Genomic DNA, 19,513 nt, shown 5'->3' with positions numbered 1-19,513 from the left:
TAAAAATCTAAATCAAACCAAAGCTTCTAAATTTTAAACTATTAAGCCTAATTAATACTACTACAATATACTAATATTATAGTGGGAGATTGAAGATTACTGGATAACAAAAATGATCACCTACCCATCGTGGACATGCATAACGTGCCCACCATAATGTAGCAATTGTAATTATAGTAAGATAATTTTAATTAGAGTAAGATTATTTAATTCACTTTTCTAATTAAAATTGTCATATTAATGATGGGCACGTTATGCTTGGTATAGTGAGTAGGTGATCTGTACTAGTCAGTGTGGTGGTGCATATGTTTCAAAAATAGAACATGTCCACAAATTGTAACTCATGGAAATATTATTTTGCAGGAAACCAAATAAGCTGAACTGAGCCCAGCTTCGAAAGCGGTCCAAGTTGAATTGGAGCTTTCGATTTATAAATCTCTCTAATCTCTACCTTTATTTATAAGTTTATTATAACTTCAATTTAGAAGTCACTTTTTTTTTTCCCTTTTCTTGAAACTTTAGAATTCAATTTCAATTGTAGTAATAAATAATTTATGAGCCTAGATACTTCTAGTCTTATTTTAGTACTTTTCCACACAACTTCTCATATCTTTTATGGTCCAAATTAATAGAATATCATTATTTGCTGAATATAGAAATTATTGATTCACCATTACATAATAATTCTCAAACTTAAAACATATGTAATCTAATATTTATTCTCTAACTACATCAATAATTACACAAAAAGATATCACAATTCACAATCAACGAAAAAAATAGTATATGTATAAACTTTACAGCCGCTGACTCGACCTCTCAATTGTTCAAAAAGACGCACGCCTCTTTTCAAACTCCTTTTGTTTTTCATTAACACACTGAAAATCAATCAAAATCGGCTAATTGAAGGAGCTTCGGAAATTCGAGTTCGTTAACCACAATCTCTATCAATCAATGGCATCGCAGATCGTGAGACGACTTGCTCGGAGCCGAGCCTCTGGTTTCTTCTCCTCCGCGAACCCTAGTTTCTTGGGTCGGAGTTTCTCATCGACGGCGGCATCCGAATCCAACCTGATCCGCGCCACTCTCTTCCCCGGAGATGGAATTGGTCCGGAGATCGCCGATTCGGTGAAACAGGTTCGCGAATGTTTCAAGCCGATTCTTATATGCCTATTTATGTTGATATGCAACGCTAGATTTGTGGTGCTCGAGTCGTGCTGGTGGAATTGTGCGGGAATATGACCTTTCATGCGTTGTTTATTTGATGTTTGTTGTTTGTCTATTAGTTTAGTGATGAAATTTGAAGTTGTTTTAATTTTTTTTTCTATAGCTAGAATCTAGAATCTGATGGTTATTTAGGATGACAAAGGCTAATGGTGGTCATGAATCATGTTGGTTCGTTTATTATATTCTCAAAATTGGTTGGGCAAAGTGTTATGAATTACGCCTAATGATTTCCTCGGATTCCTCCTGTGCGAGCAACACAATCCTTGCAAAAATATTTATGATTCTGCAAGTTCCATGCATACTGTATCAGTCCCATGTGAATATACTTAAAACTGGTCCTGGATGTGGGTGCATTATTATAGACCATGATCTTGAGTTTACAAACATTTAATGATTGTTTTCAATTGGTATGTACTTTGGTTCTATCAAAGTATGTTGTTCGTTGTCCTACAACTTCTGGAGACAAGATTTTATGTGCTTAATTTGAAATAGCTAGTAATAATATATTTCCAGTTTAGCATTAGAAACCTGAATTTCATGGTGTCCGATGTATTTATATCTTCCTGTGGACCAACTTAGAACACATGAGAATTGAGAACTAATAAACTATGAAATGTTGGGCCATCTTTAAGGCTATCTTAGTTTAGATTTTTAACTGTCATGTCATTTGTTCCTGGCATGATGTTGTGTAGTCTATCATAGTATCTTTGTGTATTAAGGAATGTCATGAAAGTGGAAGATTTTTAAGTTTTACAAGATCTAATGCTAATCACATGCAATATTTGGTGGAACTCAGATATTTAAAGTTGCTGACTGTCCAATTGAATGGGAAGAACACTTTGTGGGGACGGAGATAGATCCTAGAACCCAGAGCTTCCTAACATGGGAAAGTCTTGAATCTGTTAGAAGAAACAAAGTTGGTCTGAAAGGCCCTATGGCTACACCAATTGGGAAAGGACATCGGTCTCTTAACCTTACCTTGAGGAAAGAGCTCAATCTCTATGCCAATGTGAGACCGTGTTACAGCCTACCCGGATACAAGACTAAATATGATGATGTTGATCTCATTACCATCCGTGAAAACACAGAAGGAGAATATAGTGGACTTGAACATCAGGTATGTTGTTATATGGAAAGTACCTTTATCATGAAGCCACTCATATTTAGTCAATTTGGTTTATTCCATTCTCTTTTCTACTTAGGTGGTGAGGGGTGTTGTTGAAAGTCTCAAGATCATCACACGTCAAGCAAGTTTGAGAGTTGCTGAATATGCTTTCTACTACGCTAAGACTCATGGACGACAAAGAGTTTCTGCTATACATAAGGCCAACATCATGCAGAAAACTGATGGTCTTTTCCTTAAGGTCTGCGGCGTCTGCCATCATTAATTTCATTGAGGTTTAATGTTTATTTTAACTGCTTCAACTGTTAAGTTTAATCTTTTGCACTGCAGTGTTGTCGAGAGGTAGCGGAAAAGTACCCAGAGATCACATATGAAGAAGTTGTCATTGACAATTGCTGCATGATGGTATGATATTTTGCCTTCTATGGATATGAATCTGTGGGTACATGTCCAGGAATCTGACCTTTTGTTTTTTGAAATTTAAGATTTGTGGATACGGGTGAAAAGGATCCATAATTAGGATACAAGTACTGGGATATAGCCGTATGTACAATATAAAAATATGAATATATAAGTAGTTATGTAAGTTATACATTGGATATGAAACAATGAAAGTATTGACAAAACATAAACATTGCACATTGACTTTTCATTGAACTGACTTGTTAGAAGTACTAATTTTTTCTAGTAAATATGAGAAATCAGAAATCAATGGAATTACCGTTGTCCCTATCTGGAGGACACACAATTTTCATTTTGAAATGTTATCATATGGGATCTGCTATCACAAGAAAACTTTTGAGAAGCTTTTGTATCTTTTCAATTCACTTTTTTCCATGTGCAGCTTGTGAAGAATCCGGCTCTTTTCGATGTGTTGGTGATGCCTAATCTTTATGGTGACATTATCAGTGACCTTTGTGCTGGCTTGATTGGAGGTTTAGGCTTAACTCCAAGGTATATCCTTTTGGTCCCATTTCTTAAAGATGTTAACTTAACTTTCTCGTCTAATCAGCTATCTTTTACAGCTGTAATATTGGTGAGGGAGGCATTGCGCTCGCTGAAGCAGTACATGGTTCTGCACCTGATATTGCTGGAAAGGTACGAAACAACTAGACACGTTCGTCTACTCATTTAATCTGCATATTTTGTTAAACTTACTTTCTTTTACATGTGGAAATCTCTTTTGAGCCTTCCTCCCCTTTAATTAAAGTGTCAATAGATAAATACGAAAATAATTCCATCTGTAAATAATAAAATTAATTTGAGCTAGATTTGTTACCGCTTTAATAGTATCATTATATCATATTGGCAATATACTCATATGAGTTATAGTTCAGTTCATATTTGTTTTATCATGTTTGGGCCCTGTATTAGAGGATATACATCAGTGTACAGTTGTGGATTATGTTTGTTGTTGCCATACTATCTAGTCGCCATACAGCAGCTGCTTGAATACTTAGCTAAAACCTTCTTCATTGATGCAGAATTTGGCAAATCCGACAGCATTGCTCCTGAGTTCCGTGACTATGTTGCGGCATTTGGACCTCCATGATAAAGCCGACAGAATTCAGGATGCTGTGCTGAAGACGATAGCAGAAGGGAAGTACAGGACAGGTGATCTCGGTGGTAAATCAACGACAACTGAGTTCACCAATGCAATCTGCGATCACCTCTGAACCAACCCCCCCGGCGCTTGTACATTTTGATTCTTTTCCGCAGCAGTTCAACATGAGCCTGTTGACGTATGTTTTCTTTCAGCAATTCTAGATAATAGCCGCAAAGCAATTAGTTTGTGAAGCATAACACCTCTCTCTCCACTTACTAGGATTTGCATCAATTTTGCTCCTAAGAAGCAAATAAAGCCCATGCCCCCCCTTCCCTTCAAGTGAATTTCTGGGGTAAATATAACCTTATCGTGTGATTTTCCCCAACTTCTTAAGAATCTTTTCTCTACTGAGGGTTTTGTTACTCAGAAATAATTCTTCCTCTTGTGAATGAAATGACCTTTCACCAATATTTGAATGCATGATTCATTATAGAATATTTATTGTTTTTCAATATCGGTTGCGTTCAGTTTTCGATATTGTGGATTTTTATATATAGTGTCGGTGCTCAGAAAAGATAATAAAAATTCGAAACAGGGGGTGTGGGTGGGGCCGTTTAGGTATATTAACTTAAACGCAGCACTATAATCATAAGTTCATCACCGATGATGCCCCTCTATTTTATATCTCAATTGGTACCATTACCATTAAATTGAATTATGCGTTAATGTATATATACTTAAATCATGATGATTATATAAAATAGGGTTAGGGTATCTATATAGTGAATTCGTTAAATCTATTTCTAGGCGACCTAAATTAGCTAGTTTAAACGATGGGATTATGTTTGAGACTTGAGAGTATTTCCACTAATTCTTGGTGTAAAAGTCAGCAAGGTATAATTGGTGGATAGGACGGCCTCAGATTCAACCCACCAACTATTCACCATTTTTTATGAGAATGAAATAACTGTAGTTGCTAAAAATTTACAGTAGATATATTTTATATTTTTTACGTTAAATTTTACTACTATCTACTTTCCACATTCTATTCATAATTTTAACTCAATTTTTTTGATTTGGTATAAAATCACTTTCGTAATGCGGACATTAGTGTTTCTATATCTCCTATATAAATATAAAAATTAATATTGAACTAATGTAACACAAAGTCCACTAATTATCTCCACTATTATACAATGTTCACCCTCCTCTTGAATTCTACGGTGTTTAATTAATACAATAAATAAAAATCTAGTCTGTTTAGTAATCAGAAAAAGAAAAAGAAAAAAAACTACAATACCTATTCGAGCCATGCATGAGAAGAAAACGAATTGGTTTTAATTAACATTTTGAAATGTGAAATAGTTTGTTATTGTGTATTACCGTTTATAGACTCTGGTACAACACCCTACTGCACACATATCTAGGTATGACAAAATCTCAGCCGCACAAAATCTTCCACCAACAACATCGCGCCTTCAACCTTCCACCCAATAAAAAAACAAAAAAACAAGTTAATAAATAAATTAATTAATAAATTAATAAAATAAATAATAATACTCCACCAACCCACTCTTTTTCCCCAAATTCTATTATACTTTTAGCAGCTATATATATGTTCACCCCGAGCAACAACTTCACAGTGAGCTCATTCATTCACCCCTCTCAATTCTCTAAATTATTTTCACACGCATTTTTTATTTGAAATCGGGAGTTGAGATGGAGACCGATGGAATTCTGCTTGGAATGGGGAATCCTCTGTTGGATATATCCGCCGTCGTTGATCAAGGGTTCTTAGACAAGTAATTTCTCTAAATTTTTTCCACTTGGTGATATCACATTGCATTATGCGTTTTCAGCTTGAGATCTGGTGTCTTGGTGTAATTTTTTATTGTTTCTTTTGACGGATCTATGCGCGTCTTGGTTGTTTTGCTTGTTAATTATGTCCATTGAGTGTAAGAGTGCGTGATGGTGTGGTTTCAGCTCGGTTTAATAGATCTCGGATTTGGAATTTGTAGATGTGTATGGAATGATTTATTGGCTTATGATGAATCTAATTCGCTTCCTTTCGTTGATAGGTACGATGTTAAATTGAACAATGCGATCCTGGCTGAGGATAAGCATTTGCCGATGTGAGTAGTTCGATATTTGTTTTTTTTTTTTTTCGTTATTTTCTGTAGTGAAATCTGCTATTCCAAATATGTAGTTGATTTAATGAATTCCTTGAATACTGTTTTTAATCTGAATATCTTATGTTGAATGTCATGTCCGGTTCAATGTATTAAATGCATGCTGAAGCTCGTACTTTGCTTGTCTTACAAAATGTTCCTGTTTAGAAATAAGTTCCTAAAAAATCATGCTTCATAAATTCCAATATGATTTCCCAGTCTAATGAATATGTTAAATGTATGAAGTTATTGGATAATGTTACTTGACTTTAGATAATTGATAAGGGAAAGAATTAGGACTCTAACTATAACATAAAAATATTAGATCGTAGAGCACTAGACATTTTTTGTAGAGCACTAGACATTTGTTCTCTCAAAATGATTGATGTCTTGAGGTCAGAATGTAACTCTTCATTAATGGATTATCAGGTATGAAGAAATGACATCCAAGTACAAAGTGGATTTTATTGCTGGAGGTAATATAGCATAAGCAACAGTTGATTTTCTCTGTAAATTTCCACAAATTATTATCAGTTTTTACAAGTGGCTTGAATGGTTTTTGGGATGCAGGGGCTACTCAAAATTCAATAAGAGTTGCCCAGGTATATAATTGGTTATGGCCTCATCATTGCTAACCGTATTAGTTACCAAGTATCTAACCTTTCAAGTTGTCATCTACAGTGGATGCTACAAATTCCTGGTGCAACCAGCTACATGGGTTCCATTGGAAAGGACAAATTTGGGGAGGAAATGAAGAAACATGCAAAGCTGGCAGGTGTTAATGTAAGTATATTATTAGTTCAATCTCTTTTACCTTATGACCATCCTCTTCATGATCATAATTTGATTTTGCATTATTATGACATAATATCTGCTAATCAAGTTGAAGCATGGAGTAATTGTTTAATTTTGTAATCCATGATCATATGTTCTAAAATGCAATAGTCATGTTATCTTCTGCACATAAGTTATCATTTTTTTACTATTGTTTTAGTTATTTTTACAAATAATGGAAATCTTAATTAGTACTACTATATAACCACTATCATAGTAATATTTTATCTTGTCACTGGGTTGAACAGGTTCATTACTATGAAGATGAATTGCCTACAGGAACTTGTGCTGTATGTGTGCTTGGTGGTGAGAGGTCAGTGTACTTTTAGAAATTATTGGTTTGCTTTGCTTATATTTTCTGGAAAAAAACAGTTTATTCAATTGAAAAATATATTTCAGGTCATTGATTGCCAACTTGTCAGCTGCCAATTGCTACAAACCTGATCATTTGAAGAAACCGGAAAACTGGGCTTTGGGTACTCTATCACAATACCACTCTTTGATCAATATCACATAATTCTCCAAACCTAACTTGTTTAATCATTTGACAGTGGAGAAGGCCAAATACTACTATATGGCTGGTTTTTTCCTCACTGTTTCCCCAGAATCTATCTTGCTTGTTGCTGAGCATGCAGCTGCTAAGAACAAGGTCAGACTTCTAACTATCCATCTGTTGTCTACTTCATTGTCGTGCTTTCTCCTAACCCTTCATGAACATGTAGATCTTTGCAACAAACCTGTCTGCTCCATTCATCTGCGAGTTCTTCAAGGATGCACAAGAGAAAGTATTACCGTAAGTTTGATTTCCCGTGTTTTCTGATTATTTTGATGATTGAGAAGTGGATATGGATTAAGGGCGTGCTATTATTCAAATTCCAGGTACACAGACTTTGTGTTTGGAAATGAAACAGAAGCATTAACTTTCTCCCGAGTTCATGGCTACGAGGTAATGATTTCTTTACACCAGATTCAGTCATTAGAGTTCATGATTTCTTTACACCAGATTCAGTCATTAGAGTTCATCGCTACAGGCTAAGACTATGACGCTGTTTTTCTTTGTGCAGACTGAAAACATTCAAGAAATAGCCTTGAAGATCTCCCAATTGCCAAAGGCATCTGGAACACACAAAAGAATTACCGTTATCACACAAGGTGCTGACCCCGTAGTGGTTGCAGAGGATGGAAAGGTGAAGTTGATCCCAGTCATTCCATTGCCAAAAGAGAAACTTATCGACACCAACGGTGCAGGTATGTTATATTTTGCTTCATTTTCACTTCCGATAAACTCACAATGAATTGAGCTATGCGTTACTTGAAACTCTTCAATGTAACATTCTTGTAGGGGATGCATTTGTTGGGGGCTTTCTGTCTCAGTTGGTTCTTGAAAAGCCGATTGAAGAGTGCGTCAGAGCAGGTTGCTATGCAGCTAATGTCATTATTCAGAGGTCGGGTTGCACGTACCCAGAGAAGCCAGATTTCAAATAAGCCATTCTCTAATTTCACATGGATATTATTCCTTCCTAATCTTAGTTGAATTTTGAAATATGAATAGTGCTCGTATTTTACACATTGGTATTTGGCCTCACACTTTGCTGTAGCGCCACATCTATGAGCTCTATATTGTTGCGTGTTAGGGATCAATCATATTTTGATGAACTTATGTATCACTATCTATCTACATTGTTTTTTGGGGAAACCTATATTTGAGACAATCCGAGTGTTGTATCTAGTTTCCATTTGTTGCTCTATTTTTATATGATCTAAATCAAATGTACCATCTTTGAATAAGTGGGTTGCGATAGGTTGCTTGTTTGCTGTCTTGGAATATTAGATTTTATGAAATTTTTACCTAACTTCTTTTCGGCATGTAGTTGAAAGTCGTTTCAAGGCATCTTAGGTTGCATCTATTTTAACTAAATATAATTAAGATTTATTAAAATCTAATTAAGTTGTACATTCAGATGCATCCGATTTGTGTGAATTGTTGGGTGATAATATTGATGGGGCAAAGTCAAGTTATGAAAATATTGAGCAGTAATGCTTCAGTATTTCATAGTCCTAATAGCCTAATCACTCCAATCTTGTAGTATTACTATTACATTGTTTGTATTTAGTCAATAATACAAAATTATGGATAATTTGATATTTGAGCGAGAATTAGCTCATGCGACTGCCACATAGAAGATGGAAAATTTCTTCACATTTTTTTTTTTAAAGAAAACTGTGTTTTCTTTCTTTTAAATGCATGCGTCTGCCACCTAACTTAACAGTACTGGATATTTTGGCCATTAGTTCAAACAGAACACGGCTAAATTGATAGTTTCATAAAGAGTTTCTAAATAGTCTCAGATGATGGATTTAAACCCAAAAAAAAAAAAAAAAAACTATGAGGCTATTTTATACGTGACTTACTTGTTCAGTTAAAATAGTATTTTTTCAGTATAAAACTTCACATCAGATCATTAAATCCACTATGCAGTATAAAACTTCACATCAGCTATTGGATTATTTCAATTATTTCACCAAGGCAAAAGTAACAAACAGTATACAAACTATATATCTCCAAAATGTATCATCGTCTGATATCGTAATAATTTTTGAATAGTATACTATAATGTGTACGAATTTTGGAATATTGTGATAGTGGTCCATAGTATTCATAAGTCGAATATTGCTGTTGTTAGTAATAGAGAAGAAACACGAACAAAAATAAAATAAAATAAAAATAAAAGAGGAAACATTAGTTATAGTGAACTACTGTCGCAGGAATCTAAAAATAGTATTAAAGGTACATTTCCTTTCGAGGTGAAATATAATGGAAAATTTTGAGATATCTCAAAGCTCAAAATGGAATTTATCAAAAAGCCCATTTACCACTATTTATCAATTATCAGTTCACTCTAGACCCTATAACAATAAAAAAAAAAAATCTTACACAAAACTATAAATTATTTTTATATATCACATTAATACTTTTTATGATTATAGTAGATTATACAAAAATCAATCATTTCGATTTCTTTAATTAACACGTAATATTTTTTATTTAATCATCTTTCTATATATGCACATACATATTTGGAATATAAAATCCTTATAATTTAGGTCTCAATTACTTCAAGTTGAATTAGTTGTCTTGCTGTATGAAATTTGCCAGCAGGACTTCTACCTCATTATTAATGTATAATAATAACAACAATTAACAGTCAAAACCCTGCTATATTCCTATTTTTATTTTTTCTAGCGAAATTGAGACCCCAATATGTATTGTCAAACCATTAATTTTTAACAGCTAAATTATTAAAAATAAGCAACTATGTTGGTATACACATCCCAATAATCACTTATTGTCGCATTTAATATAAATCACCATATATTATCTCACAAAAATAAAAAAGAAACATATCACCATATATATAGTCATTAAATCATGTCATCTACTATAGGCGCGCACACACATTTATATAACATTCCAATTAAAGCAAATCAACCTTCTGGAGAGAGCTTCGTTTTCTTTTCTTTTCATTTTATTTTAATTTCCACAATTTCAAGATCCAAAATTTCCACAAACCCCAAATCCCCAAATCCACCATCTCTTCAAACCCTCCGCCATGGACCGCCACCGCGATCCGCCGCCCCCGCCGCCCAACCTCCGCCACACCACCACCGCCCAAATCCTCCGGCACACGACATCATTGTTCTATTCCCATCTCCTGACCTTCGTCTTCCTCTCGTCTCTCCTCCTCACCTTCCGCTCCAATGTCCAGAGCGCCTCCTATTACCTCTCCTCCCTCATCGACAGCGACCCCTCATTGAAATCCCTCCTCTCCCGCCTCGATTTCTCCGCCTCCTCTCATTTCCACCAGCGCCACCTCCACCGCCACCCCCCCTTCCGCCGCCGCCGCCGCGCCTTCCTCCACCTCTCCCGCGTTGGAACCCTCGACGACGACTTTTTCTCCGGCGATTCCGATTTCGATCGCTCCTTGTTCCATCCTTCCTCCAGAAAGCACGTCGCCAATTCCACCTTGGTCATTCTCTCCGATTTCAATCCGGATTACGGATTCTCAGATTCGGTCATGGATAACGGAATTTCTTTCCCCAAAATGGTTAAACCCGGCGTAGTCAGTTTCAAGCCTGAATTTAGGAAGAATGTCACTCTATTGGAGGAAGAGGATACCAAATTTGTCGAGAGCAGGGTGGATGATAGTAAGGCGGTATTGGATTTGGATTTCTTGATCAAGGGTTTCGAATTGGGGAATCGCGATGTATCATCGCTCTTCTTCTTAGCTGGTGTTCTATCCGCCGCCTACGCTTATGTTGTGCTGGCTTTCATTGTTACATACACTTGGGCGAACGGGATCATCTTCCTCAAAGTGGTGGATCATTTGGTGGGGAAACAGAGATCCTTCTTTCGCACAGTTTGGGACGGATCGAACATCGGATTGAAGCGGCTTTCAGGGTTTGTGCTGATGAAATGGGCTGTAAGGGATGCTCTAGCACAGCTAATGGGGATATTCTTCTTTGGGGAGATTGAGGATCAGTATGTGTTCTTCAAGGTATTCTTGAGGATGAAGTTCATGCCGTTTGCCAATGTTGCACCGTGGGTGATTGGGCACGAGTGGGAGAGCGCAGGGTTCATGGTGGTTTGGTTCTTGAGCGACTTGGTGCTTGGCTTGTTGTTTGCTGTGGGTTCTTGGGTAGCCATTGTCGACTCCAGGAGGGGTGGGAGGGAGATTGTGAGAGAAGGGTGCCACATGCTGGTTGCTTTGTTTTACCCTGCATTTGAGATGAGGTGGTTAGAAGTTATTGTTTGTGGATCAGTTGGGAAGTGGGCGTTGAGGCGGGTATTTGGGGATTTCGTTGTACTGGTTTTCCAGTCTTCGATGGAGGTTTATTTCATGGTGGCGTGGTTGGTGTTCTACCTTGCAGCAAGGCACAAGGATGACACTTCACTTGGGAGGACGTTTGGGCAGCGAGAATTGGAAGGTTTTCTTGAGGTTGCTACGTGATTGATACTGATCAGTTGTTGATAATTTGGTAGAAAAATCTGTGTGTCTCGTACCAAAAACTAGTTGTAACTTGCTCAGTTGCGATGCTGAAATAGAGGTAAAATCTTTGGTGCTTTTGTTGTTGAATTTGCAACAAAAAAAAATTGAATGAGCACTGCCATTGTTTTGGTGATTATTATGCTTTGTATGTACGATGATGAGGTCATATGTTGTAAATCTTCTCCACATAAATTCCATGATGTATATACACCTTTGCAGCCTCTGCTTTGTTTCTTAGGTCTTGAAGAATTTCTTGTTTCTTTATTTAGCTTCTTTGATCATTATACTATAGTTTTCTTCTCTGCAAGTTAATGATGTTGGCATTTAGTTTGTAATTAACATAAGGTCAGAAAATTTGAACTAGTGGATGCAGGAGTTGAGGCCGATGAGTCTTGTGTTACATTGTTGTTTAGTAGGAGTAATAGTTTGTATATTAATATTCTAACTTTTGTGAGCTATAGTGTTGATTGGGATGTGTTGATTCTTGATTGAATTTGAGTTTAGCTTTACTTGTTATGTTGGTTTGTGCTGAAAATTGCGTGGATTTCGAATTCATTAAAATCAGTGACAAGTTAACTCAAGGATTTATGGTTCATCACATTCTTAATCCATACAAGCCACATCAGTGGAATCAAGTGTTTGAGAGATGATGATGTTTTCATGGAGTGAGATTGAAGGCCGTTTCTTGCACATGTTATGTTAATGCTTCCTTGCCATAATCTTTTTATGTCCGAAACCATTGATATCTTACGCACCCTAAAATTGCCAAATGTTTGGGAGTGCCCTTTTATAAACGAGAAAAGGGAAGACAGACAGGTCACATTGAGGAAATAGTAGTGCAACAAGAATGAAAAAATAAAGTATAAAAAAATGATGTGTGGCTGCTGGGATTCGAGCCCAGGTCTCCACGGCCACAACGTGGAATTCTTACCACTAAACTACAGCCACATCTTGTTGTTAAAGGTGCGAAAACAATTTACTTATACTCTAATTTTTACCTATTTGTTTAGATAATTTAAAATCACTACGCTCCAAAAGTTGATCACACATTGCAATACGCGTCACCGTTTCAATCTCCGTATTTTAGAAATAAATATTAATTAAACGCACAAAATAGAGTTCGTTGTTCAAATCATATTTACTTGAGGCGCCAATTACATGAAAATACGACGGGTAAATAGTTACCAACAGCAAGCAGTGGGAATATAGTTTTGGCACAAGACTTAATAATAATGATAATGGAAAAATAGCCTAGTTTTGGCACAAGACTTAGTAATAATGATCATGGAAAAATAGCAATTGAGCCCCTATTATAGACACCCCTATGACCTTTTGCACATTATACTAAAGATTCGATCAATTAGGCCCCCGGGTGTAATTATGTCCCTCCGTGTGATGGCTGTCTGATGTCGTTTGTAATATCTTTTTATTACTGTGAGATTGGCGTCAAAAATGGCGAGCATGAAATGAATGGCCGTTTGCAGAGGTTGGAATCATGAGGGTTCTTGTTTGAGAATGTCGAGAAGGGCGAGCTCGGTGTTGGCGATGGGGAGGGGAGAAGGGAGTTGTGTGAGACAGAGCGGCGGCCAAGGTGGTAGAAATTGAGGGCTAGTGGTCTATATGGGGGAATTCCTTCCAACAGTTGGACCCTAATATCAAGTTTGGATTGATTATGGTGATGGAGTCTTGGGCATCACAATGGCACATGTGCGTGTAACGAGGCCATATGGTTGTCTATCGTAGGGGATAAAAATGCTATTAGTAATTGAGAGCGGAAAGTAACACAGATATTATGTAAGAAGCAAGCGTAGCAACACTGGTTAAAAATCAATCAAAAACTCCCACACAGTTGAGATCAGAATCAACATCCCATGTTAGCTGAAGGATGTACAAAATGCCTTCTCATTGTAAGGCTCAATTCCCATTAATACTACGTAGGATTCTTCTGTAGTCACTCAACGTTATATCTGTACTTCTGTCCGGCGAATCATGTCCTATACGCGCAGTACCGACATTCGCCCCCCTCTCACCTTTCGGATAGGGGTGCATAGTCGCCAGTTCACAGACGCGGCGCAGGATGGACTTTGGCAGAGGCCGCCACGCCAGATTGCGCTTCTTCTCTCCCTGTTTAAAACCCAACTTTCAATAAAAAAAAATGTTGTGTGGGCCATTACAATTGTTGGAGATGATAAATAAAAATGCATAACCTGCTGACTCCCTTGTTCCTGCATACCGCTGGCTTTCAAAAGATTCCGCCATTTGTCCTGCACGAATTGACAAGCAACAAAGATATTGAACGACGTATAAGGAATCAGAAGGCCGGGATTGAAAGAGAGAGTAATTGACCTTGAGATCTACAGACGTGCGATGAGCAGATGCAGAAAAGAAGAGCTTCTTTATTCGACTCCATCTTCCAACTCCATATTGAGAAACACCTTCAATTAATTTTCTGACCTCAGAAATAGTCCATAGCCTATGATGCTTCCTCCGACCACTAGCTTCCTCAGTGCTCTCAGCTATTAAAGCATCGTCTCTTTTCATTTGATGCACTACTGCGCGACTGTTATCCCTCTTATTTGGAGTCTCTGTTGTAAAACAGTCATCCCTTTTTTTCCGAATTACAGAAATGGTGAAATCATTTCGTTTCTTCTGATTTTTGGCTGCAGCATGGCCATCCTTTTTCTTAGATGCAGCTTCTGTAACACAACTGTCTGTTTTTTTTGGACCCGTTCCACAATCACCTCTTATCTTTAAGTCAACTGTCATGACACTTTTGTCCAATGTATTGTTTAAAGTAACATACTTCCCTTTCAACTTGGTCATTGAATTTCTACATTCCATACGCTGCACCTGCTCAAATCATATTTGAGTTCAACAGCTTGTCAGCTACATAAATATTTAAATCTCAGAGGGTGGTTGGTTTGATGTTTGTGAGATAAAATTAATTCATGATAATAGGTTAACGGAAATGAGAATAGGAATGTCGAAAGTATTCTGATTTCCCATTTTAGGGGGGAATAAACATAAAAGTGATTCCCCCAACTACCCAAGCCCTCATAAATCTAACATTGAGTACCAAAAATTTAATTTGATCCTAATAGTACTCTACTAAAAGTGGTTCACTAACCACACTTGTATCCATACAATAATGAATAATGAAAAGAAAAAAACAATTGATCAGGATAAATCATTCAAACCTCTTGAACAAGTATATGGACAGAAAAGATAACATCAACCATAACAAAAGGAAAGAGATTGATAAAGAAACATATAGTAGGGGGTAAAACAGTTGTGACCATATCATTTCAGTAACAAAGTATTAGTAGGTTTAAGAACTTACCATATCACATGCTTGACTCTCTGAGCATTCTTTGTTAGCTAAAGAACCAAAGGGCACTTGAATTGCTATGACAGAGGACTCCTCAGGATCCTCAGGCGGTACTTTAATTGCTTTAGGTCCCACATGACACTTCCTATGATCTTTGTTTCCACGAGATTTGTCCTTGATGGAAGAAGAAGAAGAAACCTCTCGTCTTCTATTAGAATGAGTTGAAATGGGGTCAACTAATGCATCAATGTACCTCTGTGTAGGCTTGCGTGATCTCTTTTGTGTAAGGACATTAGAGCTGCTTGCTTGAACTGACGCTGTTACTAATGTCTCCTGCCCCTCATTTGCATTAGTTGCACCATTTTGGCCTGTCAGCTCAAAATCATAATTTCTTTTAGTCTTTGGACTGAAAAACATCTCACCAGCCCGGGAGAATCTTCCATCATTCTCATCGGACAAAACATCTAGAAAGGAAGAGCTTGAACTGTTCTGAGACTTGCCAGATTTTCGTAAAGTACACGATCTAGGTGAAACTGTAGGATTCTCCCCATCCAATGTTCCACACTCACGGCGACTAGGAGTATCACCGAATTTGGAGCTCCCAACGCTATGGCTATTTTGGCACTTCCGCAAATCACCTGTTCTGTATAGATCCGATCTGCAGCCAGTGTCAGAACCATCAGTAGACACTTGAATTTGACAGTCTGAGGCTGAAGCCTGCAAGCCTTCACTTGAACCATAATCTAAATTTGTAATACTTTCTGCAAATTCAACACCTGAACCCAGTAATGCAATTCCAATTATTTATAGTTAAAGAGTGGTAATGGGGGTGAGAGAAAGTGACATCACACAATACTTGATACTCGTCACAATCAAGTAACAATAGCAAGTAGAAATAACAGAGCCTACCTAGAAGGTACTCATCACCCATGTTACAAAAATCATTCTCCAATTGGAAATATCCATCTTCAGCTTCAATGGGCATTGCATTAAGTACCTACATGTGAATCATATATATTAAAAATAAAAATTATACAAAAGCAGATACATCGAAAGACAATCAGTTTATTCACCATATCCAAATTGAGAGATCTTACATAGCAAAGCATATTGGTAAACAAACTTGCTAAAATTATAGTCTCCAACGGTGGAGACAAAGGGCAGGAATTCGACCACCAACTCCCTCCCCTTCAACTTTTCACTAGAGTTATACATTTATTAATATTCATTAATAAGTTCTCCGCATGAACAATTAATATGTGCATTACATCCTATAAACTTATCGATTCAGGATTATTTTGTGGTTTATATGTTATTCACTTGATTTGTAATACATCTCCTTTTCTTATGTGAGTGTCTCAGATGTGTAGTTGTATTTTCCTTGGATGTACTTGAACATGATCACTTGATAGTTAATACCTATTTTAAATAAGTCCACAAGTAGAATATCTTAATTTTGATTTCCATTTTGGAATGCTATACATCCACATTTTTAGATTTTTTTGCTATTTAAGTTACAATATTTATTTTTTCTTCCTTGGCCTCTATAGACTAATACTTTAAAATTTCAAATTTTCCTGGCTGCGCCTCCGGAACTTCCGTTTAATTGGATATAAGCACTTTCAACGAAAGGACAGTCACGACACATGGCTAATAACCCATCTATACAATGCATGCACTGTTCATAAACCACATACGCACAGCACATTCAAGGGTGATATTCAACGAGCAAGAGCAAAACCACTCTAGGGTCCTAAACCATATAATAAGACAAGCGTAAAACATATGCTAGAGCCAATGGCATAAGATAAGTCAACACATTAACAAAAATATGAAAAATAACTGAGAAACATGTAATTTAGTTATCTAAAACAAGCATTTGATATTCATTACATTAACAGTTGAAGACTTTAGATCACAAAAACCAAGCAAGAAGATATGAATAAATTATAACACGCTTTAAAGGATATGGGTCAACCATTAGTTAAGGACGAATAACCAATTATGACATACTTCTCCATTGAGAATATCTTTCCCTTCCTGAGCAATACCAGTATCTGACCCACCTGCATAAAGCCGCACAGTTACATGCAATGGCATGTGACATCCCAGCGAATACTCATGCAGACAGTAAGAAGCAGGTCACAATGTATTCGGCATGACAAGGATGACTGGCATTCACATCAATTAACTTCACTGAATAGTCCAAAATATATTCCAGTACAGTAATTTCTAGAAGAAAACAGAAGAAATAGCTTCCATAACTAAATATGGAAACCGAGAGGGATATCTTCTGACTGCTGATGGGTACAAGATAGCTCATTATGGAATCTACTGAGAGCAGATTAATTGTGGCCATGAGAATATTCATATTCTTATCCTAGATAAAGATGGCAATCAACTACATTAGTAGTTACTAATAATAAAAATTTGTAAAAACAATTACTTGACTTCAGAAAGTACGGAAAACATTTCATTACTACTTTTAGTACTTGCTATGTCACTTACACTTGGGTGGGTATCCTATACATATTACTTTTAAAATTTTAGGATAGAGAGACAACTGTAAAAAGGATCCAAAACAAATAAACCATCACGAGGAGGCATCTAAACATACACATAAAAAATGTATTTTTTAACTGCTAGATCAAGTTCTGACATTTAACTACTCGATCAAAGTCAAAACCCGTATCTTGACAGCTTCCTGTGTAGCATCTCCCTTCCCCAATTTTGTTAAGTATAAAATGCATCCTAAGGATCCTTCCCCAATTTTGTAAAGTATAAAATGCATCCTAAGGATCTTTTCAATTCACTCATGCTATCCTAAACCAGTACAAGGATGACATTCAATTACTTAATAATTTTATTAATCAGCGAGAGAGGAAAGATGAGTTTCACACTGCTAATTCTTAAGCTATACCAGAACTGCGGGAAACATGTCCTATTCCCATTGCATTATTTGGGATCTTCTCATCGAAACATATTACACTATCCATCGACAGATGCCCGCCTTGGGGTTCTACAAGCAGATCCTCAACATCAATCGGCCCATCTTCCAACCCCAGAGACGGATGTCCATTCTCCATGACCTGATGATACTGTTGATAATGAGAAAATAAGTTTCACTAGTACAACAGAAAACTATAGTACACAGCTCTTCGGGGATCAGCATGCAAGAAAGCTGATAGATGGGGAAGAAAAACAGCAAGAACAACGACTCCCATATACAATCGCAGGCCATATGATGGAAAAAGCACCTGATCTAGCAATGCATGCGACTCCCATATACAAAATTCCACAAATTCAGAATAAGAAACAATTTTACACTAAACATAATCAAGAATCTTTAACTACTCTAGATCCTTGTTTCGTTTCAAGGGATGAAAGTAAATCCCTAGCTAATTTTTTTATGAAATACGTAAACCACTCTTCCGGATCATAAACACCAAATTATATGCGTTACGCGCATTCGATACAAAACCACCACACTCGGGGACCGTGTTATCTGTCAATGCCCAACGTAATCAATAAAATGTCAGCACCACAAAATTCAACCTCCATTTATCCAGCTCTAGCAAATGGCATCCAAATAGCATCACCACGAGAAATCGTCGATCCATTCTCCGCATCCACACATTGCAATAACCACAACACACAAAATGCAGAAATCCAAGCATAGGCAGTCCACATTACATGTTATGCACACCAAAAACAAACAAAAAAGAAAGCATAGAGTGCATGAAGATGATAAAAGAGGACTGACTCGAAACCGCCTGAATCCCTGAGCGGTTCCTCGGCGCGGGTGCGGAGGAGAGAGAAAGGCGGAGAGGAGAGAAAAAGCAAAAGGGAATGGGGAAAAGTGAGTGCAGCGGAGGTGGTGTGAGAGTTAGTAGAGTGACGCAATATATTCGACGGAACCGAAAGTAGGGGCACAAAGCTGTAATGGAATATGGGGTTTGGGGTCCGCCGTGGCGAGGCGCAGTTATTGCTTTTCTCGCTAACTGTTTCTCATTGTTTAATGATATGCTAATTCCGTCTTAATCTTATTATGTATTGTCGCGACTCTTATGATAAAGCGTACTAGGTTGTTTTTTATGAAATTGACCATAACAAGATTGAAAAGTCTCCAACTTGTTTTATATGAGGATGTGAAATGGTTGCATATGACTGGGGTGTAAAATATAGCTTCAATTAATTAATGGATTCGTTGCTATCAACTTTCCTCATATTTATGCTTTT

General features: G+C 36.9%; 4 protein-coding genes and 1 non-coding gene across 24 annotated transcripts; 3 read left to right on the top strand and 2 right to left on the bottom strand.

The window, feature by feature from the left end:
- Positions 1–788: 788 nt before the first annotated feature.
- LOC131020538 (3-isopropylmalate dehydrogenase, chloroplastic-like) lies at positions 789–4,364 on the top strand. Its single transcript, XM_057949426.1, has 7 exons — positions 789–1,137; positions 2,024–2,344; positions 2,430–2,591; positions 2,681–2,755; positions 3,195–3,304; positions 3,376–3,448; positions 3,835–4,364. Exons 1-7 carry the CDS (start codon positions 955–957, stop codon positions 4,024–4,026), a joined length of 1,116 nt encoding a protein of 371 aa, XP_057805409.1. The 5' UTR covers positions 789–954; the 3' UTR covers positions 4,027–4,364.
- A 1,099-nt stretch (positions 4,365–5,463) lies between these two features.
- Positions 5,464–8,610, top strand: LOC131020539 (adenosine kinase 2). Its single transcript, XM_057949427.1, has 12 exons — positions 5,464–5,698; positions 5,975–6,028; positions 6,494–6,540; positions 6,635–6,666; positions 6,746–6,847; positions 7,147–7,211; positions 7,298–7,374; positions 7,450–7,547; positions 7,621–7,691; positions 7,778–7,844; positions 7,963–8,146; positions 8,241–8,610. Exons 1-12 carry the CDS (start codon positions 5,616–5,618, stop codon positions 8,381–8,383), a joined length of 1,023 nt encoding a protein of 340 aa, XP_057805410.1. The 5' UTR covers positions 5,464–5,615; the 3' UTR covers positions 8,384–8,610.
- Positions 8,611–10,265: 1,655 nt separating this feature from the next.
- LOC131020537 (uncharacterized) lies at positions 10,266–12,183 on the top strand. Its single transcript, XM_057949425.1, has one exon. The coding sequence runs from the start codon at positions 10,510–10,512 to the stop codon at positions 11,905–11,907; it is 1,398 nt and encodes a 465-aa protein (XP_057805408.1). The 5' UTR covers positions 10,266–10,509; the 3' UTR covers positions 11,908–12,183.
- A 639-nt stretch (positions 12,184–12,822) lies between these two features.
- TRNAH-GUG (transfer RNA histidin (anticodon GUG)) lies at positions 12,823–12,894 on the bottom strand. Its single transcript has one exon. It is a non-coding gene; the product is annotated as a tRNA-His (tRNA).
- An 817-nt stretch (positions 12,895–13,711) lies between these two features.
- LOC131020533 (uncharacterized) lies at positions 13,712–19,270 on the bottom strand. Of its 20 annotated transcripts, none has more exons than XM_057949412.1 (9): positions 19,038–19,263; positions 18,195–18,372; positions 17,288–17,340; positions 16,184–16,271; positions 15,775–16,050; positions 15,287–15,642; positions 14,293–14,796; positions 14,154–14,210; positions 13,712–14,070 (listed from the first exon to the last, which is right to left on the bottom strand). In XM_057949412.1, exons 2-9 carry the CDS (start codon positions 18,358–18,360, stop codon positions 13,861–13,863), a joined length of 1,710 nt encoding a protein of 569 aa, XP_057805395.1. In that variant the 5' UTR covers positions 18,361–18,372; positions 19,038–19,263; the 3' UTR covers positions 13,712–13,860. The 20 variants fall into 20 exon arrangements, with proteins under 20 accessions (XP_057805395.1, XP_057805396.1, XP_057805392.1 ...); XM_057949413.1 differs by having other exon boundaries at positions 18,195–18,363; positions 19,038–19,262; XM_057949409.1 differs by lacking the exon at positions 19,038–19,263 and adding an exon at positions 18,830–19,027.
- Between the last annotated feature and the right edge of the window lie 243 nt (positions 19,271–19,513).

This window comes from Salvia miltiorrhiza, chromosome 4 (assembly GCF_028751815.1).
Source record: "Salvia miltiorrhiza cultivar Shanhuang (shh) chromosome 4, IMPLAD_Smil_shh, whole genome shotgun sequence".
NCBI classification, from domain to species: Eukaryota; Viridiplantae; Streptophyta; class Magnoliopsida; order Lamiales; family Lamiaceae; genus Salvia; species Salvia miltiorrhiza.
This window is presented reverse-complemented; position numbering and strand designations above follow the sequence as displayed.